The 23,747-nt window shown below is 44.1% G+C and overlaps 1 protein-coding gene across 1 annotated transcript in view; it reads left to right on the top strand.

Moving 5' to 3' along the window:
- The window catches only part of STAB2 (stabilin 2), an 880,852-nt gene that overhangs the window by 629,956 nt on the left and 227,149 nt on the right, over positions 1 to 23,747 (top strand). Inside the window, exons 45-50 of the mRNA XM_086919174.1 lie at positions 3,645 to 3,764; positions 15,838 to 15,885; positions 16,025 to 16,108; positions 16,203 to 16,355; positions 17,800 to 17,934; positions 20,343 to 20,402. Coding sequence (XP_086775300.1) covers positions 3,645 to 3,764; positions 15,838 to 15,885; positions 16,025 to 16,108; positions 16,203 to 16,355; positions 17,800 to 17,934; positions 20,343 to 20,402 — 600 coding nt within the window. The remainder of the gene's footprint in view (positions 1 to 3,644; positions 3,765 to 15,837; positions 15,886 to 16,024; positions 16,109 to 16,202; positions 16,356 to 17,799; positions 17,935 to 20,342; positions 20,403 to 23,747) is intronic.

Raw genomic sequence — 23,747 nt, 5'->3', positions numbered from 1 at the left:
CCACTGGATTCTAGATAGCCTGGCTGATGAGGGTTATGAACCCGAAACCGGCCCCAGGATGCTTGTTTCCGGTCCAGGGAAGACATGGCTTGGCAGTTCGGGCTGGACTGTTCCCATGAGGCACAGTGTCAGACTGATTTGCATATGGCCATGTCTGAACTGGGGTGGTGGAATGAGCTAAGGAATGATGATGGATAAACCCAGATCAATTGACTGGGGGTGAGTGTTTGATTTGCTCAAATGCTTCGTCCATCATCCCCTTTGGTATCGCCCTGGCTTGAACCACAACACCAATTAAAAACATCTCAACTCCTGTGGTCAAGTCGGCCCTTCACACAACAGCACCATTAAATGTACTCTTCCCAGGTAAACAAGCAACACAGCAGAAGTCACGGTGGGAGGCAGCATTAAACAAGCCTTTGTAGCACCCAAGCTTTAGCAGTAAACATTGTAAGCTAAAGCACGGGTGCCGTGATTGCTTAAAAAGTAAAGGAATAGAAAATAAAATCTATTTCTTTACTTTGTAAACAATCAGGGCACCCGCGCTTTAGTTTAGGATGTTTACAGCTATAGCTCCAGTGCCACCATGGTAACAGTAAGCAAATAAAAAATAATTAATTGCTTGCATTCCAAGCCAGCCTGGGAGCTGCCCTTGGGAAGACTGGAACTGGTAGAGTGATTGCTGCACTAAAATGTAAGCAGCTACGGGTGTGAGCACCCACAGTGTAACATGAGGTAGAAAACATAATAAAGTAGTCCCCCAGAGGCAGATCAATAGATCAAAGCATAATTAAATTGTACTAGGTCCCTGCTCCTTGGTGAAAAAAAGGAGGGACAAAGAGGCAGGACAGGCCACTAGGAAGCAAGGATTTTTAAAGGACATTGAAAGGAACAAATGAGAAGCAGGGAATGGCATTTGGCCCACAGACATATATGTATACCAAAGTACACAAAAGGTCGAACGCTTACGCTCGACCTAAAAATAACCACATGCTCAGAGACATAGGCTGACTCAGTGCATACAGATAGATGCATGTTTCTATACAAAGGAAAACAGACGCAGAAACATAGCCATATCCACATGAATAAGCAGTACCCTCTGGCGCGCAGCATGGTGACCTTGGCATTGATTTCGAGGTACAGAACAAGCGCCCGGTGCAAAAAATTCTGTATGTTGTACTGATTTTTGCCCACTCACATAGTCTCTCAAAGTTTGTATGTAACTCAGCGGAAATCTGCGGAGTGAAACTCTGTGAGTTCCGCCCACCACTAACAAATACTCTGAGGCTTTGAGGCGATAAGAGAACTATAACAGCCCTTATAAGGAATTAGAGAGCAGTGATGTCAGAAAGACCTAAGAACAATCTTATTGAGAGGAGGGCCATGTTTTCAGACCCTTGCTGAAAGAGCGATAGTTATCTGGTTTTAAATGTGGTGTGGAACAGAATTCCAAAGATTGACAGTGGTGTAGGCGAAGCACCTGCCACCCACATCTTAATCTATGGTATCTAGGTACTGAAAGTTGTCTGCTCTGGGAAGATCCCACCTGTCTAACAGGGCAATACCACTGAAACTTAGACCTAAAAAAATGTGGTCCCTGACTATCCAATGCTCGATAAGGAATACAATGAGATTTGAAGGAAATTCTTTGCCCTGGTGGAGTCAGATATTTTTTTTAGCTCCCCTGATATCTGTCTCTATTTAGGGATCTCAAGAATAAGACGGGCGGCAGTATTCTGTACTGTTTTGAAGTTTAGTAAGGGATCCCTGATTGATATTGAGGCATGGATCGGTACAGTAATCCAGCCTAGAAAAGATCAATGAAACATTTATAGTTTTCCATGCCACCACCGGAATGAAGGTAAATATTTTCTTTAGGGAGCAAATGATGTTGAAGCAAGAGACAGCGGTTCGATCGACCTGAGTTTGATGTTCATCTAGTATCATTCGCAAGTTCTTAGCTGGCTTCACTGGGATCGGAGGGGGACATAACGCGGGGGGGGGCACCGATTATTGTACCAAATGGAAGGGTGACAATCAAAGATAAGAACCTCTGTTTTGTCTGCGTTAAGTTTTAAGGAGTTGTCCTTCATCCAATTACTAATGGCCAGCATACAATTCTGAAAGTGCCACTGATAGTATATCATCTGATTTTCTATGTGTAGGATAATATACTAAAACCAAAATACTGAATGAGCTTGGCCACGGATGACAAATACAGATTAGATAAATTGGGGCTCAGAGATGAGCCGCGGAGTCCCTACCGGATAAGGAACCGGGTTTGGAAGTAAACGGCCCACATCTCACAGCTTGAGTCCTTTCAGTGAGAAAGGAGCTGAGTAACAAACAGATGCATAGAAACAAACATTTACACACAAGAACAGAGTCATACAGTTACATATGAATACCAACACTGAGGGCCTTATTTGGATCTCCGTCGCAATAGGGATGGATATCCCGACCGCTGAAATATAAATCCCATTATATCCTACAGGATTTATATTTCGGCGGATGGGATATCCGTCATCTCTGTGACTGGTAACCCGTCCTCCGAGCTCTACCCGGCAGAACCAATTGTTACTTATGAAATATATGCCCAGGTTCTGAGGGATACTGGATTACCCCATTGCTTTCAACACAGCTGTAAATCAGGGCATTGCACTTAGAGACACAGGCGTGCATGCACTTGCAGGCATAGTAACACAGTGATAATCACATACAGGCACGGAAACACAGCAAGTCAGAGAGAAACACATACACAGAAGCACACATGATGGCAAAGAGAGATAAAAACCTGCATGTAAACACAGAAAACACATGGGCCAATAGACGTGCAGGCAAAGGTATGCACTGGCGCCCCTACCTCTACTCACCACTATTTTGCCATCACTCTAGATGCATTATGTCTTCTTCTGACTGATTGATGGCTACAAACTATGGCTTTGAAAAAGACCTCTCCACTCTAAGCCCCGGCTTTCATCTCTTCCTCACGAAGTCAGGTGTGAAGTTGTGGGCTAGTGACTCATTTGCAGTCCTTACAATCTGATCTTATTCTGTGCTGTTCCAGGCTGAAGCTCCTGACCAATGATTTTATGACTGATGATTCTGGACAAAGTATCTTATCTCCATTTGCCACAAATTGTAAATGTATGAAATGTAAATATGGGGGGAGGGGGCGCTTTCACTCTTTCAGGGCGTGTTCCCATCATGTCTTGGTTTCAACTGGACCATACCAGCTGCAGTGTTTTATGTACAGAAAGTCACACTGGGCATGCTCCATATGCAAATGCAATGTTGTCTGCAATGCTATTGGGTGTTAGACTGTGGAATACCAAAGAGGGTAGGAGGAGCTGCAAGGAAGGGGGTTTGCCACCACCAGAGCACGTGCAACTGCTCGGTTACATCTAGGAAGAACACCTCTCTGATTCATTGGGGCAAACAACAGTACGATTACTAAATGAAGGTATATTTTACATCCTTGAGAGAACCACTGTTTGCAGGGAGCGTTTGCTTGGGCTTGGTTTCTTGCTGGGCAATGTGAAATAGAAAGGGAACTCGAGTTGAATGCCATTCGTCGAGGGTTGGAAAATGTGTATTTGTTCACAAAGCTTGCTTGCTAATGTCTTTGTTTGTTTACTTTTCAGCTATATGGAGGCTGCAGTCAGTTTGCAAACTGCAACTTCACCGGACCAGGAGAAAAAGAGTGTACCTGCAGAGCCGGCTTTGTCGGAGACGGCATCACCTGCAGAGGGACTATATACGAGGTACTGCACATTCAAACCACTAACAAGATACTGTGCCTCCAGCAGGGCACACATGCCAGGGCAATGCAACACCCTCGCTCGAGAAACTCTAGGGGGCTCTTCTCAGTCCCCTTGGTGTGCGTCCTTCTGCTTCCAAAACTGCTTGACCTAGAGGAAAAGGTCATAGGCCCTCCCACTGTTTAGTGAAGCAAACTAATGCATATGTGTGACAGGTCGTATGGGGCAGATTTACAATAACTGGCGCACCCCTGCATATCAGCAGGGGTGCGCCAGTTATTTTGCGTCACGGCAGAAACCCCTTGCGCCAACATGGATGTGCCGCATTTACAATGCGGCGCACCATGGCGCAAGAATAGACAGATGCATGATGCATCTGATGCCGTAAAAGTGACGCAGTGCTGGAGTTGTGTCGCAAGTGCGACGCAACTCCAGCACTGCTCCGTAGCGCCCTATACTTGCTGTGCTGCTGCGTCACTCCTTACGCCTGCTACAAGCAGGCGTAAAGTTTTGACGCAGCAGGGACGTAAAAGTTACTCCATAAAATCTGGTAGATTTCACTGCGTCCCTATTACGGGGCCTCCTTGCGACGGAACGCCCACCCTGCATACATTATACCTGACGCAGGTATATTGTAGTGCAGGGCTTTACAACGTGACACATCTCACTAGATGTGTCACGTTGTAAATATGTTGCATTGTGGCACATTGTTTACGACGCCGCTCCGTCACAAAAGTGACGCAATGGCAGCGTAAAAGTGCCGCAAGGGGCTTGTAATTCTGCCCCGTATGTGTTTTATACGATGCACTGCAGAACGTTCCCTCTTTTTCATTGACGATATTTATAAAGACCCTCACCCAGAAGCGCTGGACAATCAAATGAAAAAAAATACTTTAAGATATAATGTAAAAAGTGGTAAAAACAGCTCATGTCCAACTGTCTATCACCGGAGGCGGGAAGACCAGTGGAAATACGGAGAATGTCAGAAATCTGTGAAAGCAAACGAGATTTGTGATCTGGAGATGGGAAATGGAAGGGGTTTTCGAAAATAGGGATTGCATATAAAGGCGTCATGGTAAGAGTATGCATGCCGGGTCTGCTGCCTCAATGGACTGATGCATCCATCCACTGGAGGGGTCTGTGTTCGACCTTCCGAGCTGGTCCATTCGGCCTTTAGTCCTTCTCGGCGCAATAAAATGAGTTCGGTGACAATAAACATCTTTTTTTCAGTGCCAAGATGCCCTTCTGGGTGAACATGTGCTTTACAAACTACACGTTATGTTATCCATATTTCAAATATGGTTTTACTGAAACTCCCTGAGACCTGGCACTTACTGGCCAGATAACATGGTCTGCCCGAATTAGAGTCTTTAAGAAACACAATCTCTCACACAGCCAATAGGTTTTGTCTGTCAAAAGCTAAGCCAATCTATGGCTTATGCGGCCACGCTGAAAACCACGGGATGATATTCCCACATCATAGGTTGTGTGGAAGGCCGCTGTTAGGCCATACACGTGGTCCCCGGGACTGTAATGAGGGACACAGACACAGTCAGTACGTGTTAGCCGGAAAGACCCAGAGCGGTCTTCCGCCTTGTTTATTTATACCCCGGCGCAAACCCGCCCCGGGGTATGCGTGGATGTGTGGGAATGTAGCAACATTGTTTGGGAGGGCCCGGGTGGCTCTCTACAGGTGGCAGGTTGGCTTTAGAAACTCCGTGGTATTGCATTTGTCCAAGAGTTGGCAGCAGATGTCATTAACCTGTGGCATCACACTCAGGGCAGCTGCTAATGAAGAGTACAGTGAAAATGCAAGGGGCCGCCCTGCATTCATCAGAACCTTGGTTACACATGTATTATATAAGCCAATGGATATTAGGAGAAAATCAGAAATGCGTTAATCATGTTTTTAGAGAGTGGAATCACCTCCTCGTCAGACTGTAGTTTCCTTCCAATAATCAACAAAAGGTGCATTGCTTGTGAATTAAATCAATTATAATTCGCCAGAGTGGTCATGCTGTGACGGGGGTCAGCCTGGCCCATAGGGCAATCAAAGGGAGTCCGAAGTGCCGGTGCGACAGTTAAGAGTGTGGGGCGTGAGTTTCTGTTGTGTGGTTTGCTGTGTCGTTTTTGCAGATGATTCCCCTGATATAAAAATAAGCATTGCCTGTAGCAAGCTCAGATCTATGCAGTCTTTCAAACCTTGCAAAACACTTATACAAGTTCAAACCAGCCCCAGTTTGCAAACATGGGCCGCTTTTAGAGGTATCTAATTCACTAATGGAGATCCCTTTTATTTTGGCGCCTGGGCCTATTTTTTGTTCCAGCCCGACCCTCATTGCATACAGAATATATCACACCATACTGATTTCTCCGTAAGGACCATGGTTATATATCATGTTAATGAAGTGTATCCAGCTTGCCGGTTGCTCGTTTGTACCCAGGGCCGGACTGGCCATAGCGGGCACTGGGCGTTTCCCCGGTAGGCCGCTAGGGTGGGGGCCGTTTTTGGGCCCCTGGGGGCCGTTTTTGTTACCGGGGGTCGGCCATATCGGCCCCCTGTAGCAAAATCGGCCGAAACCGGCCGTCGCAAACTGCTCAGCTGCACTCCCCCTCACCCCAGGTTGGGGCCAGCTGAGCAGTTTGCCAGGGCCGGTTTCAGTTCCCAGTCCGGCCCTGTTTGTACCATGTTCACCAAGGTGCAGGGTAGCAAGTGCATCACAGGTCATAATGCAAACATGGAAATTGAACCTTCCAACACTACTGCTCATAGCTAGGTAAAGCTCGTTGTGGGAGAGCCACTGAGAGCTCGAGCCTGAAGCCTGGCTCTGGCTCAACTCAAGGTCGTGTTGGAACCTCAAGCCCATAAAAAGCTGAACACTTATGTGGCTTTTGACTGCCTCCCTCCCTTCACCCAGTATCTAGCATTAGGGCTAAAACTGCCGACTTTGATACTGGGGAGTAAAGTTCAAGTCTTGGCATCAGTGCAATATCCTGTGATTCTGGGCAAATCACTTAATCTCCCCATGCCTGTAAAAAGGGAATGTGTATTGTTACGGGTGCTCATGTAAAGCACACTAACAGCCAGATTCATCAAGCCAAAATCGGCTCGCAAAGGGCCAGATTCTGAGAATCTGGCCCTTTGCGAGCGCTATTTTTGCATTTGGGATTCATCATCCCAAATGCAAAAATCGCAATTCTAGAAATCGCTAAATTGCGAATAATTGCATTTAAGGAATCTCAATTTGAGATTCCTTAAATGCAATTCTTGAGCCATTTTAAAATTGCGAATTCGCAATCTGGAGCCGCTATTTACAGCGAAGTCTAACTACGTGGTAAATAGCAAAAACTAAGTTGTATGTTACACACACACACATGTCCTTTGGACATGTGTGTGCGCAACATCAGTGTACATTACCATTTCAGGGGTGCTACAGGGTGTCCTTTGGACACCCTGGCACCCTTGAAATCGCTTCCTTATTTGCGATTCGCTAATTGCGAATCGCAAATAAGGAGTGACTCCCCATTCATTCCTATGGGCCTTTAGGCCCATAGGAATGAATGGGAAAGCCATTCCTTATTTGTGATTAGCAATTAGCGAATCGCAAATAAGGAAGCAGTAGAAATCGCAAAAAATATTTCGATTTCTACATGCATCCCGTTTTGCGAGTCTTTAATAGCGATTCCTTAAAAATCGCTATTAAGGACTCGCAAAACAGGACTTTGATGAAGCTGGGGGTATGTTCGCTAGAGTAAAACTGCAGAAAAATGCACAAAGGTAAAAACAAAGCCTTAACATAAAGAAATAGATACTCATTTACTGGCTGATTTGTACAAAGTCAAGACAGGAAACCTATATAAATCGTGATTCCCCGCTTAAATTGTTTGACCGTAGGCAAATATTTTATGGCACCAAAACATTTATTTCATCATTATCACGAGTGAAAGCACTTTTGAAGTTGTGAGTTCACAATGCTATTGGCACAAAAACCTATTTTGTTTGATTTATTAGGCTACAATGTTGCTCTATAATAATCTTTGCCAGCACAGGGTTTACATGGAAACTATCTGGCCTCCTAGTTCACTAATGGTTCATGTTTAAAAACTAACACTTTTAATACTTCAGTGCAGTGCCATAATGTGACGTATTAATGTCAAAGCTTCCACATGTTCAAGAAATACACTTTTTAAAATGTTATAGAAACTTTATCATATTTTAAGTGGTGCATGTTGAATGATTTAGATTGCAAACATTTTCAGGGCTCTGGTCGCCCACGGGCTCTAAGATCCAAGTCAGACTGTTGGCTTGACTTTGGCTTTGCTGCCCCAGTAAACTTGTTAGCTCCCCATCCCTATATACAGCCGTGTTTGGAGCGAATACATTTTTTTCTAGCTAACGCGTCAAGAATTTTTAATTCAATTAAGGACGCGGAGGCAAGAATTATGCATCTCTCTCTTTACTGACGTAAAATGCAGCCAATAAACTTTAAAATATAATCCAGGAAGGACAACCCCCTCCATAGTATGCACCAATCACATAACACACTTAGGTATATATGTTTTCGGACGCAATACTGCTTCCTCTTTCTTTGCGAAAACCTTCAAACACAGAAGTTAAACTTGACAGTTGAACCTTGAACCTCACCGATTCCTTCATCAACTTGAATCTGAACTAATCACTGGAACACCTTCTCTTGATCCAAGATGGAGTTCCTCTTGACTCCTTAAGCCGGTTTATTCTGCTCTCCTGAAAAGTCGTAACATGCCATTGATTGAATGTGTTTTCAAGAAAATTACGGGCGGGAAGAAAGCCAACACCATAAAACATAACTTAGTATAAACTCACATTTGTCAGTATGAACAATTCAAACTCATAACCTATTAAACAGTTTCTAGGGTTTGATAACCCTTGCCTCGGTGTCCTTAATAGAATTGCAAATTCTTGACGCGTTATCTAGAATATTCCACAGAGGCTTCTAGTTATGCTAGTTTAAAGTTGATCCACCACCGTAGTTGCTACATCCACAATTGGTTTATGATAAAACGTCTTAAAAGTAGATTCAGAAGACCAATCTGCCGCAGTCATAATATCTTCCAATCGGGACCCTGTAGCAAAAGCTTTAGAAGCCATAGCTCCTCTTAGAGAATGGGCTCCAAAGGATGACGTATCAATACCTGCCAGATTTAACAACCAAGTGACCCACCTGGCCAAAGTTGCAGCACTGACTGGGCGAAAAGGTCTCTGAAAGTAGATCAACAATGGTCCTGCAACATCATTTCTAAATTCTTGAGTATAATCCTCATAACATTTCAAACATTGTACAACACACAACATGCTGTGATATGGAAACGCAGGATAAGAGACACATTTAGAGTTTGTTTTAGTTCTTTTTGAGATATTAAATGAAACTCCCAACAGAGTGAATATCCAACCTGCTAAATCCAGTGCTCATACGCCAGATATTCGTCGACATGAAATTAAACATAACAAAAGAGTTCATTTTGCAGATAACTGTTTACGTGACAGGCCCTCATTTGCTGGCCAATTCATGAGAAAAGGTAGAACTATATCCACATCCCACAATTGTGAATATCGTGGTTTTGGAGGATTCACCAACCTGATGCCTCTCACCACCTTAAATACCAATGTATGTTCTCCCACCGGCTTTCCATCCATGTGTGGATGAGCTGCGAAAATTGCAGATCGAAAATTGTTAACCGTCCTATAGGCCAATCCTTTACTTGTCGTATCTGACAGGAAATTAACTATCATATGAATACAGGATCCCATGGGATCCCCCTGTCGTTCAGCACATCAACTAACCCACTTGCGCCAAGCTGACTCATATAGTTTGTGCGTAGCGAGGGCACAGGACAGAGACAAGAAGAACATTGTGCTCTCAGAAACTCCCAGCATTTGCCAGCTTCTCCTGAAAGTCTCCAAGCCATGAGGGACAACTGCTCTAAAATACTAACAGATGAGGTTGACCCAGAGGGTCCGTCGAAATCTCTGGGAATGATAGCAGACATATTGGAGGTGCACACGACAGGGCCAACACAGGGATATCAACATTACCTCCGCTCTCTGCCTGCGGATCTGCTACAAGACTCTCTGAATCATGATGAACTGAGGAAATGCATACAGCATTCCCGTCATCCATGATTGAAGGAATGCGTCCAAGTTGATCCCCAGAGGATCTAGACGCCAATGTAGGACCGGGGCAGTTGTGTATTCAGCCTGGACACAAACAGATCACAAACAAGGACCCCACTTGTCGTTCAGTTGTTCAAATATTCTGGGGTGAAGCTGCCAATCGCTGGAATCCAAAAGGAAACGCAAGTTCCAATCCACCACCACATTGGCGCTGCCCGGTATGTACTCGCTGTCATCAAAATGTGGAGAAGAAGGTAATAATGCCAGGAAATCCTTGGCTATTTCCACCAACAGCCGGGATCTCATGCCACCCAGACGGTTGATGTATCTCCCTGCTGAGACTTTGCCCATCCGCAGGAGTATACAACAACTCGCCATCAGTGGGGAAAGAGTCCTGATCGCTAATGAGCCCGCCAGAGTTTCAGACAATTTATGTGGCGTTTCAATCCCTCCACGGACTATCTGCCCCAGTCTCCACGGAGCCGCAACAGGCTCCCCAGCCCCATCTGCTGGCATCCGACTCAACCACGACTTTTGGGACCGACGCGAATATGGCCTTGTCATTCCATGCGTCCATGTTTTCCAACCACCAAGACATTTCTGTCCTGGCTCCCACATTCAACAAAATCTGTTCTGTGTAGGTTAGGCCATTAAGTAGATGCATCATTTTTAACCTTTGGCGTGCCCTGTAATGAGGGGGACCCAGGAAGATGGCTTGAATCGAAGACACTAACAGGCCTACTAATATGGCTAGCGTATGTAAGGCTATAGTCTGAGAGGCAAGCGCTCTCTTTGATTCCTTCTTGATCGCAATTCTTTTCTTCAGTGGCAGCAGTAACTGTGCCGCTACCGAGTTCAGCTGGAACCCCAAAAACTCAATCGACTGTGCTGGAGTCAGAATAGATTTGTCTGAGTTGATGTCAAACTCCAACTCCTGTAGGAGTTGAGTTGTCCACACTAGATGTTGAAGGAATGTATTCACAGTCTGAGCCCGATAAGGATGCGTCCAAATAAATGATGAGTCTGACCCCTTTCTCTCTCAAGAACTGTGCTACGGTTTAGAGGAGTTTGATGAAACACCAAGGGGTGTACGAGAGTCTGAATGGCATTGCGGAGAATTCGCACCATTTGGACCCCTATTGGAACTGAAGGAACCTCCAGTGAGGAGGAAAAATAGGTACCACTAGATACGCGTATTTTAAAGCGAGACGCACTATCCACTCCTTTTCCAAGAGTAAATCTCGGAGTAAATGTATGCCCTCCATCTTGAAGTGGTGATACACTACCCAAGAGTTAAATTTAACACAAGCCAGAAGCCCTGATCCTTTTTTGAAACTAGAAACACAGTGCTGATAAAGCCGTGATTGTGAGGTTCTGTCCCTACAATTGCTCCTCTGTTCATTAATGATGCCACTTCATTCTCTATAATAGACTTCTCTACATGGGAAAAGTGTAGCGGATGTGGTCGGTGAGTCTGTTTTGGGGTTGTGTAAAAATCTATCCGAAAACCTCATACTGTCTAAAGTGCCCAGGAGTAGTGCGTCAGGTTTTCCCACCTGTATATAAATCAAGCAATCCAACCCCCACTTTGACATCCCCACACTAAATCAGGTTTAACTGAATAGGGGGTATCTCTGTCGTTACTCTGTCCTCGATATCCTCCCTTCTGATGTCTGCCTCTGCCACCACGATTTCTGGTGGGATAGAAATTGGACCGCTGAGCTCCCCCACGTCCTCTCTGGTCAAAACCTCTGGAGGTCTGATTGAATCCACCGCTGGTCGCTCGACCCCCGAAGCTTCTGGCCCTGGTAAAAAGGCCAATGTGGAAAACCTTCTTGACATTACTTTGGGCTTAGTCCAGTGCCGGGAATGTCGCCACATATTTCCCCAATTCTTTTACAAATTTGTCACCGAACAATAACACATTCGCCAGGGTTCCAGCTTCGGTTGTGGCCATGTCTGCCAGCTGCGGATCAATGCTCATTAGGAAAGACCGTCTCCTCTTGGTCGATAATGAACAGTTTGAATTGCCCAGGAACCAGAGAGCCCTCTGCGCCCATTCTAATATCTCTGTCTGTGCTTCTTGCACAGCTGCACCAATTATTTTTATGAGAGTGCCAGAGACATCTAATAACTTGTCCTGGCACCCTCTCTAAGCTCTGTGCAGTCCCTTTTTGGGATCTTCAAAAAACTTTTTCAGGAACGTGGCCATATTAGTGTGTCAGCCCCTTTGCCCAGTAAGGCAAAGGACATTCAGACCTCAACATGGCGCGTACCTCCCACTCAAATCCCTGTTGGAGGTTCTCTTGTACATAGTGTGCAACCTCCACACATGGGACCCATTCAGTAGACCTCGGGTGTATGGTATTTATGGGGTCAAAAAGCAAGTTCTTAATAGTTGAGACACTGCTCACAAGATGCGTTTTCCGCTTTCTTTTTGTTGCATTTTTAGGCTCTTCTGCGACCTGCTATGAGTCTGAAGTGTCCAGGGCGGCCGGGGAAGATTCCTCCGCCTCCCCTGGAATCAGAAGTGATGAATTCCCCGGAGGGAGGGAGCCGCCATACCTATGGTCTATAATGACACTAGACGCCACCTGTGAAAGGACCTGCGCTGACGATAGGTGCCATGACTCACCCAGGGATGTCTTAAACCTTCGCTTTCCATAATTTGGCAGGGGCTTCGTAAATGGGTGTAACATCTTGATTAGCACCCTGTTCACAGAACTCTGGACATGGGGATCCGGGGCCTACACCAATTGTTCCTCCATCTGGTGCTCATAAGGCACCTCTTCAAACTCTGCATAGTCATCATAATCAGCCCACTGGGTAATTTCCTCAGCGTAGTTAGCCATTGTGGTACAGAAGATGTGGAGGAATTTCAGGGGGGGGGAATACCCAGGGGTGTACGGACCCTGACTGCCTCACTAACTTAGATGTCAATTATTCTTAGCTCCCAGTCAGTTCTGGTGTGAGCACCATATATCGTATGTTGCTCAATGCAAAAACTTAGGTGGTCTCCCTAACTAACTCTTTTCTTATGTTCTTCTTTGTGGAGGGAGCCACCCCTATTACCCTCTAAGGCAGAGCCTTGAAACACTTTCCCACCTCGTCAGGTGTTCAGTTGGGGACCGGGAGTTAAGCAGTCTTTTTTTGCGAGGACGCGTCCAGCCGATCGATAAGAAACTCCGATCAACTGTTCACGCATGCGAGTGGTGTGTGGCAGTAGAAAGCGGACTGCCCCCCGAGCCCACAGACCGTGTCTGTCCTGCTCCCGCTCCACTCAAGCCACTGCTGTGAATAATTTTACAGTGCATGTTTGTAACAACACGTCGCACTCGTAATCAATATACCAATACAGCCATTTATTTATCGGGCATCGACAATAACACTAATCGGCAAAATTAACCCAGCCCCTTAATAAGAACTCCCTGGTCGATCGCGGCTACATTACAAAAATAACAATCCAATCACCGTAGTATAAAGCATTAAATCACAGTAACAATAAATGTAAATCACTTAACTCGATGTTGCAGCACCAAAGTAAGAGGAAGCAGTATTTCGTCAGAAGACATATATACCTATGTGTGGTATGTGATTGTTTTTTTTTTTTTTTTAAACCAAAAGATATTCTCGAAATTCATTCAACTGTTACCGTCCACTAATAGCAAATGTGTCCAGGAATGCTTATAAACTCCGAGGATCTTATTGGAAGCACTTTTTGTAGATACCCAGCTGACATAATAATCAATTCAGTTCATCTAACTAGCCACCATGGAACTGATCTTAGGGTACATTAATCCACAAAAAGGCATAATCATTGGACCTTGTTCTTAAAGCTTATCCAACCAGGAAATGCACGGAGTCCAGAAATGTTTTTTACTCTTCCAATTTATGCTATCTAGTTTCAGAGTATATTTAATTGAATTAATCCAGTCTAAATAGGTTGGTGCGGTATCTTTTCTCCATAATTTACAGATTTCTCTTTGAGTTAAAATAACTAAATAAAAAAACAACTTGTTAACATCTCGAGAGAGTGATTCAAAATTCAAAGAAATACCCAAAAATATAAGTGAAGTACTGACCTGTATATTTAACTTCAACATACTTTCCATACCTTCAGATACCGCACACCAGAAATTATGCAAGACCGGACATGTTAAAAACATATGTAGATCATCTGCTTTTTCCATCTTACATTTTGGACAAGGAATAATGTCCTTCGAAAATTTAGCAAGCTTAGCAGAGGACTAATAGACTCTGTGAAGAGAGAAAAAATTGTTGCGTTTTAAATTGGCGGGAGAGACTGTAGTGTGTAGTATGTCAAAAGATACTTGCCATAGCTTCTCCAAATCGACGTCTGAAACATGTTCTCCCCACAGATAAGCTGTCAGAGTAAAGTCGCCGTCTTCTGCTTCTAAAATGGCCCAGTAAAGGATTGCTGTCTTTATCTTCCTGTTCTTCCCTTGGAGCAAATATTCTAAGACGCTGGTTGTTCCTACTTTCGATCCTGCAGTCTGACTCCAGCTCCTTATTTGAAAGTATTTAAACTTAGATAGGTTGTTATTAGTCACGCTAGAAATCTCTTCCCAGGATACAAGCGTCCCTTGGCATTAGCTGAGACCAATACTTAATGTCCGCATCCGGCAAAGGCTTTGCGAGACTGTCCTTAGTCCACTCCGGAGAACCAGGAGAATCCCAGATAGGAGACAAGGCTGTGTAGTATGTAAGTTTCAGCGCTTCCTTACTCTAGACCAGGTAGGAGCCATATCTCTCAACATCTTCAATCGCACCTTTTTGAAAAAGCGTGGATCCCCATATTTATATAAGAAACCATTTAAACTCCCTTGGATTCCTGTCAGCATTTCCTTAAACATTATGCCAACTTCTGATCTATCTGGACAGTTAAAAAGCAAGACCCCTGCTTTAAGTAGTAGAGTCCATGCATATAGCTTCATATCCGGGGCACACAAGCCACCTTTACTTTTTTCTTACTCAATTTCCTCCACGAAATCCTGATACCCTTTGAGGCCCATACAAAAGAATTTAATTTAACTTGAATTTGTCTGAGCTTCATTTCATTAAAAGCTAGAGGTATATTCTGGAACAAAAAAATCAGTTTGGGGAGAAGCATCATCTTTACAATATTCACTCTTCCGATTAGTGTGAGGGGAAGAAGAGACCAGCCCTTTAATAACTCAGTAATTTCTTTATTCACTTTATCTAGATTTCTATCCGTTAACTTTGCGATATCCTGGGTGACTTGAACTCCTAAATATCTTATCTCATGTTTTAACATAGGAAGCTGAGCTTCCACATTCCAGAGCATACATTCTGTTTTGGGCTGGTTAATCTGATACCCAGAGATCTGACCAAACTGAATTGCCGCACTGTATATTAACGGGATTGCCTGTATTGGATCCAACGTATATATCAGCATATCATCAGCGTACAATGACACTTTTTTCCAAATTTCTAAATTTAAAAGGAACAATGCTCATGTCTTGCCTGATCTTTTCCGCCAGGGACTATGTGTTATGTGGTTGGTGCATACTACGGAGGGGGTTGTCCTTCCGGGGTTATGCTATTTTAAAGTTTATTGGCTGCTGTTTTACATCAGTAAAGAGAGGGAAGCATAATCAAAAGCCTCCTTGGACTGCCATAGAATTGGCTTCCACATGTCCCTGGGTCCCAGTGTCACAGCACCTGCTGAACTCTACATACTTCTGGTAAACACTGACTAAAAAGCAAACAAAGAACAAGCGGAGCAGTTGTTTTCAACAATTATCATTTCTGGCTTTTGCGTGCCGCATTTCAATTTTGCAATTGGATGAGGGACATAGATATTTTTTGTGGTATTTTTTCAATTTGTTAGAAAATGCTAAGAAATATCTTTGACATTCTTCCTATTTCTGTTGGCTGTAGGAACTTCTACGGACAGCAAACGCATCACAATTTTTCTATAAAATGCAGGTAAGTCATTGTGAAAATGTTGTGCGTAGAAGCCTTGCCCCCTAAAGCCCATTATGGACTGAGTGGTGACCAGACTTTTTATACTGAAATAGGTATCACAAGTGGTGTATTAATTGTATCTCCTTCTTCGCCAATTCAGATGGTCAACATGAGGGAACTCTCCCAAACCGGACCTTTCACGGTGTTCGTGCCCAGCTCTGACGCAGTGAAAAACGAACCAGGGGTGAGGAACAGAACAGAACAGAATCATCTTATGTAATGGAAAAAAGGGAATTTGCCAATGCTGACGGATCCTGTATCCTGTTCTTTTTTGTTAGATGTTGGAGTGGTCAAAGAAAGGAGTCCTGGCCCAGGTCTTGCGATATCATATCGTAGGTTGTGACCAGCTGCTTCTCAGTGAATTGATCTCGATGACATCAGTCACGGCTCTGCAAGGAGACTCAATCAAGATCACGTACTCCCAATCACAGGTAAAAATGGAAGGCTCTCACCGGAAGAGATCGCCTACTCCCACTTGCAGGTGCAACATGTAATCTCTATGCCTCCCTGAAGCAGTGATGACGACATACTACAATACAGCTACAACCTGTCTTTTTCAGAGCAAACTAACACCATAGTTTCATTCACTTGTACTGTATATAATTGGAAGTCTCTATAATGGATACAGGATCTTGCCGGTTTGTGTAAACTAACTTTGTGGGCATAGACATTGGAAATTAGGGAAACTTAAAGGATGGCGTGTAGACCAATGATTGAGATCTACTTGGGAGTTTACGCGCATAGGTAAAACTTAGCATTCCGCTGTAAAGAATCAGGGCATGCTGGCCTTCTTGAAGAATTAAACCACTGGATTGACCGTTGCCGCTGAAATGGCAGCGAGACCTGAAGCAGAGTCACTCACATGCCACATCTTCCTTTAACACCTTCGCTGCTAGGTGTTTTCCCCTCCTGTGCTGAAGAATGCAGGATGTCAGTGTTTCATGACGAGCTCAGCTCGTCATCAGCACAGCTCAACCGTGCATCATGACGATCTCAGCTCGTCATGAGCATGGAAAGGGTTAAAAGAGTGAAGCGGTATTAGCAATGCCACATATATAACAACAGGTGGAGTTGGTAAACATGAGGTGTGTGTATACATTGCACATCACCTACATTTGCTGCACTGCATTAGCTACTTGTTGCAAAGTGCGTTTCATTCTATATTCATCATCCAAATGTCTGTGGTATCAAAGGTGCAAGCTACTGTGACACCCTTTACAGGCCAGCTGGATCTCTCAGGTCTTTGATTGGAAGAAGAAGAGGCAGGCTGACTGGAAATTGCTAATTGAAGATTCATCACCGGTCAGGGCGTCAGAAAAGCTGAGTCTGAGTCAGTCGCATCCCATGCAGAAGAACTGACGGCGCTACATTCCAACCTGGCCTGGCATACCGACCAGTTCTTTAGCCACTTGTTACCCTTGGAGGCCGGTCTGCTTCTTGAAAGTTTCATTGACCAATGCAATATCTCTTGATAAACTTCGGCCCTGTTGGGTCCAGGTTGTAAAATATCAGAATTCTTTCTGATATGTCCGTGGTGCCTGGATGATATCCCGAACTTAACAGTCTTATAAAACGTGTTTTTTCTTGCAATGAGGATTTAGATTTCTATTCTGTTCTAACACTTTATCAAACAGCTCTTGGCTGCAGCAGGAGCCCAGAGTTATTATGTGTTGCTTGTTTGGGAAGTTAGGAATGCGTATATCAATTCAACTCGAATGTGTAGCAAAAGCAGCCGTCTTGCCAGAGAAACAGTTCTAGTGAAAACAAATGAGAAGAGCTCTCCATCAATGTAAGAGACCATAGCAGTGTGAGTCAGCTGCCTTTTCACATCCTCTTTGTACAAGTGACCATTTCAACCTTTGCATTCCTCTACAGAATTCGGTCTATCTAAACAACGCCAATATGGTTTCCAGCGATATTATCGGCGTAAATGGTGTCATGCATATTATTGATCGAGTTCTGGTTCCTCCAAATCTGGTCATGCCAAAGGAGAGACTGTACAGTGTACAGGTATGTAAGTCTGCTACACACTAAATTATTGCACAGCCTTCTTCCATGACCTGTGTTTTAATCTTGTTATAGACATTTGTACTACTTGTGAACATGGATCCCTACTACAACCATGTAGTCGGATTTTGAGATGCAGTACACTGTGATAGCCTATAGTACATTTAAAAGTGTGTGAACTGGTGTGAAATAGACCTTTGCTGTTACAGAGCCTGTTTACAACAATATGCAGCACCACAGTTTGAGTTCGAGTTCCTGCACCGTGTTATAGCAATACTCCTCGCTAATTCTATATAACTATTGTAAAAACTTATAATATAATATTGTTAATATATCAATATTGGGAATGCTTCCTTGATGAACATACATTTTATGATCAATCAATCAATCATGTCACTTGTATAGCGCGCTACTCACCCGGAAGGGTCTCAAGGCGCTTGGGGGAAGGGGGCTGCTACTGCTCGAACAGCCAGGTCTTGAGTTGTCTCCTGAAGGCGAGGTGGTCCTGGGTCAGCCGAAGGTGGATGGTGAGGGAGTTCCATGTCTTGGCCGCCAGGTAGGAGAAGGATCTGCCTCCGGCGGTGGCTCTTCAGATGCGTGGTACGGCGGCGAGGGCGAGGCTAGCAGATCATAGCTGGCGGGTGGGCGTGTGGAAGGTCAGGCGGTCGTTGAGGTACTTGGGGCCCAGGTTGTGGAGAGACTTGTGTGCGTGGGTGAGGAGCCTGAACGTGATCCTCTTGTTGACGGGGAGCCAGTGCAGGTTCCTCAGGTGGCCGGAGATGTGACTGCGTTGAGGGATGTCTAGGATGAGTCGGGCGGAGGCGTTCTGGATGCGTTGTAGTCTTTTCTGTAGCTTGGCTGTGGTTCCGGCGTAGAGGGTGTTTCTGTAGTCTAGCCGGCTGGTGATGAGGGCCTGGGTGACCGTCTTCCTGGTTTCGATCGGGATCCATCGGAAGATCTTGCGGAGCATGCAGAGGGTGTGAAAGCATGAAGAGGAGACGGCGTTGACTTGTCTGGTCATGGAGAGGAATGAGTCCAGGATGAAGCCCAGGTTGCGTGCGTGGTCTGTTGGCTTGGGGGCGGTGCCCAGGGCAGGGGGCCACCAGGCATCGTCCCAGGCGGAGGGTGATGGTCCGAGGATGAGGACTTCCGTCTTGTCTGAGTTCAGTTTCAAGCGGCTGTTCTTCATCCACTCGGCGACATCTTTCATCCCTTCGTGGAGGCTGGTTCTGGCGGTGTCGGGGTCTCTGGTGAGGGAGAGGATCGGCTGGGTGTCGTCGGCGTAGGAGATGATGTTGAGGTTGTGTCAGCGTGCGATGGCACGTTGCTTGTTGCAATGTTGATTGAATATTATTTGTTGATGACGTGGCTGTATGTTAAACATAGCAGAATTATTGAGTAAATGCTAGTGGGAAGTTTGGGAAGAATTGGTCCTTTGTTGGTGAAAAGGGTACATTAAGATACCAGTGCCTAGAATTACAGTTACATGCCTATATCTCTATATAAAATTCTAGGTTGTAGGGTTAAACCCCTCCTCACGAGAAGTATCTGTGCGAACACAGAATTGCTGAGTAGAATTCCGCACAGGTGTAAATGGAAAAGTATTTCCATGTGAGGGGGTGGAGGGAGGGGCCTGGGAAGGTATGGGAGAGAAATCCCATGCAATCAAAGCGGGTCCAGCGTTCCGGTACCCAGTGAATCCAGGCGCAGGGACACTGGGCCATTTGTGATCGGGCTGGAATTCCTGTCCGCCACACTCCTACTCGCGCCATAGGAGTGCTGCATAATCATTCAGATGCGGCTATAAAAAACGATTGGAAAAATTAAAACATGCATACCTTGGTCTTCTGGCCCTATTTAAGCTTCCTAGTGCAGGGTAGTGCCCTTTTCATCTGTATACTCAATGATAAACCTCAACCCAGGAGCCCAGCTAAAAGGCGGCTGTGATGGCAGCATCTGTCCTGAGCTATGCCTAAAGGGACTGTTGCTCCTTGTGATATATTGTCCTTCTCACAGCCCTTCCACCATCAGCTTCATACTGATTTCATCAAGGGAGTGCATTATCTGTGTCATTTGTGTCTTACGGGTACTTCCTTGTGTATGTGGCATGTTTGCCGGTGCGCATTAGGCGTGTGCGCATAGCACAGTGTGGAGTGTTCCAAAGGCATCCCAGTCAGTTGGAGGCGTACCTGCTACTGTGCTCTTGTGTTCCTGTGACCACCTGTCATCTTCTACAATAAATCTTCTGTTTCATGGTCAGTCTGGAAGTGTGGCTATCTTCTACTTCCACCACAGGGAAACATACAAAGTCATATGTGTTCTACTGCAGTTTCCTGTCAAAATGTATTCCAGCTATAAGATACAGTAGTATATGTACTCCTAAAGTAAAGATGTATTTCTTTTTTTTCCAGCCGAATCTCACTACTGTGGCAGAAAAATACGGATATGCCACTTTTAGCAAACTGCTACAGGTAATTTGAATTCTTTTTGTGATCTAAATTGATTTCTAGATATCTTGAGTTATACCATTGTTCCAGAAAGTTAAGATTGAGGCCTCAGTCCTCTCATGATTAATACAGAGCAGAAAACTGACTAATGGGACTGCACCTTTTAGAAGGCTTTATAATATCAGCAGTATTCAGTCAGTCTTGTTTTCATTCTGTCAACAATACAAAGCCAGTTCTCCCTATAAGATTCCTCAGAAATCCAAGTGAGGCAACAGCAAAAACAGGCCCCAAATGCCGAAAAGAAATCAACAAAATATTTCATCTTCATTAGAAAATGTGCACCCCAGTCAGAGGCAGGATAGTTCTGGTCAGGGCAAACTGGAAAACACTAACATTAATTAAAGAGCTACGCACATTCTTCAAAATAGTTAAATTATTGATCTCTCAGGAACGGCCATCTCCACCCACTTACACAAAAACATCAAATATTTGTACATTCTCTTTAAGGAGGTTCATAACCTGCTGGATAAGAGAGCAATTGAATATCCATGTCATGCCCATGTAAATCAAAGCATTCGCATGATTTGCTTGAACTACTTCATGGTAAATGAAAAGTTGAGGTAGGGTGAAAATAGATTTGTAAATAAACCTTCTGGGTGGTAACTCTACTTAACAAATTCACACTGCTCAAACAAAGCGACTTCCTCTGGGCCTAGAATATATCTTTTTCTACTGACTGATATCTTTACTTCAATTTGGGGACATTTTCAGTAGAAAGACCTTAGAGTCACAGGTCCTCATGGAAAGTCTAGCACAAGTCATAATCCATTGTCCAAATGAGGAGACTTACCTTTTTATCCCTATCTGTACAGATGGTTACTTTTTGGTTCTGCATCATCACAAGGCATGCAAGAGTGTTGTTGTCAACGTTCAGACACCCATAATTCAATTCAAACTTTTCCAGATACCATTCAGCCCACTGCTGATTTCAATACAGTTTCTTTTTTTTTAAGTACTGATTGGGCAGTGATTTATTGGTTGTCACTTGGTTGTTATCTGATGTCTGTTGACTCTGTAACCCCAAACCACCACCACCTTGAGTAAGCTGAGGATAGCTAGACTTTGCTACCTTCAAAGTCAACTGCTAAAGAGGTTGGAGTGGTAATAGTTTCTGTCTTGAAATGCTGTAGATCATGAATATGATTTGGCCTTATATAAATAGACAATGGATGGCCTTCAAGATTGGCATTGTGTAGTTGTTCTTCTTTAAATCAATATGATGTTGTGCACAAGCATGGAGCACGTGATTAAGTGGAGGAAGGTGAGTGCTGTGGAAACAGAGTAGTGGGGAAATGTTACCATGCATGTGGGAAATATCAGGTTTGAGGCAGTAGTGTAAAAATTTGCTTCAAGAAGGTATGATTGTCTGCTGGAGGATATTTGACATATTTTGGAGAGGCAAGGTCAGTTATGAATCTGAGTGATTGTTGATTGTTGATCATCAGTGGACCTGCCATCTCTGATGTGGTTTTCCCCCAACCCCCAACTTTTCCCTTTCTATACTCCCGTTTTTGCTAACTTCAGAACTCTGCACACTTTACCAGTGCTAACCAGTGCTAAAGTGATTTTGTTCTCTTCTTTAACCATGGTAATGTTGGCTTACACCCAATTGGCACATTTCTTTTACTTGTAAATCCTTAATAAAGTGGTACCACATGAACCCAGGGCCTATTCATTACATTCTAATAGTGGTTCTGCAGCACTGATTGTACAACACACGTTAGTAGCCTTTGAAAGATGTCTTAGGCCTGCGATTGCAGCCTGTGGGTGCAGTTTTGAACTGCCATTTCAACCAGGTAAAGTAAACCTTTTGTCAGGCATAAGCTTTCTTTTTAATACATATAAGTCACCCTTAAGGTAGGCCTTAAATAGCCCATAGGGCAGGGCACAGTGTATTTAAAAAGTTGGGCATGTACTTTTCAGTTGTTCGTGCTCTGGTAGTGAAAACCTTTCAATTACTTTTTCACTTCTGCAAGGCCTACCTCTCTCATAGGATAACATTGAGTTACATTTTGACATTTAATCAGTACTAAATTTCAATTGGGAGCAAGTAGGAATGTGGAATCTTGTATATATAGAATTGTAATTTAAAACCCTCTTTAATGGTAAAGTCAGATTTTAAGTCACAGTTCTGAAAATGCCACTTTTAGAAAGTTGGCATTTTCTTGTCCCAAACATTTAGTTTCTGCTGCTGTATCCTGTGCACATGAATAGGTGTAGCTGGCAGTTGTTCTTTGTGTAATGCTTCCTGACAGTGAGACAAAGGAGAATAGACGTTGGCAGGATAGGCCATCTCTTTATTGATGAGAGGGAGGAACTGTCACCTACCTCACTCGCACACCACAAAGGCTATGCCAGAGTACACTCACAAAGGGTAGTGTCAACCCCCAGACAAGCTAGGACTAGGGCATGGAAGCAGGAAATCATAAGCACCTCTGTGGGGTTTTTCATTTAAATCTTTAAAATTGCATATCTCTGCTTCTACTGATTGTTTTTTTTGGCATTTTGATATCAAATAGTGTATTAGATTACATTCTATGTTTCTAAATTGGTGTCTGATTTTTTTCCTCATGTGCTGTTTTCACTTTATTACTGTTTGAAGTGCTGAATAAGTACTTTACACATTGCCTCTAAGTTAAGCATGACTGTTTTGTGCTAAGCTACCAAAGGGTTAAGCCCAGGTCAATTTGGTGTGTGCTTGTGTTTCACCCTGATGGAGATTGTTGTTGCTGTTTGAGTAGGGTTTCATCCCTTCAACCAATAAACATATTTCCTACAGTTAGTAAAGCTGTGACAGTCATGTCTCATCTCACAGAGCCATCTCTGAATCTAGGCTTTTTGGAATGAGGATGCATTTGATCTTTGTTAGTTTAAATTTGAAGTTGATTTTTACCATCCAGATTTAGATGAGTCTAAGGAAGTCTATGAGCCAGTCAGCAAGACTGTGAGTCAGTTTATTAACTTGAAGATAAAACCCCATCCTACTCAGTTGCACTATCCTAAATGAATAACGTTTATGAGTTTAATGGTATGTTCTCATAGGCTTCTCAAAGGACCCCCCTTTTGTATTCCAAACTTAAAGTGCTCTATAACTGGGTTCCCAGAGTTCTTGATTCGAGGCATCTAGGGTTAGATCGGTCTGCTACTAAACCATCTGGTGATAGCCCAACATGTTTATCTCTTGCACCCCATCTCTGTAGCTGATTAACCATTACTCCTCTAGTCAGCTGGGGGCAGAGGTAAGCCAGCAAATCTGACCACTAGTGAACCAGAGAAGCCTGGGTGCTCATCTGACCAATACACCTGCAG

The sequence above is a fragment of the Lissotriton vulgaris genome, chromosome 1_1, assembly GCF_964263255.1.
Source record: "Lissotriton vulgaris chromosome 1_1, aLisVul1.2, whole genome shotgun sequence".
In the NCBI taxonomy this organism is placed as follows: Eukaryota; Metazoa; Chordata; class Amphibia; order Caudata; family Salamandridae; genus Lissotriton; species Lissotriton vulgaris.
The sequence above is the reverse complement of the archived record's forward strand: the minus strand, read 5'-3'. Positions and strand labels throughout refer to the sequence as shown.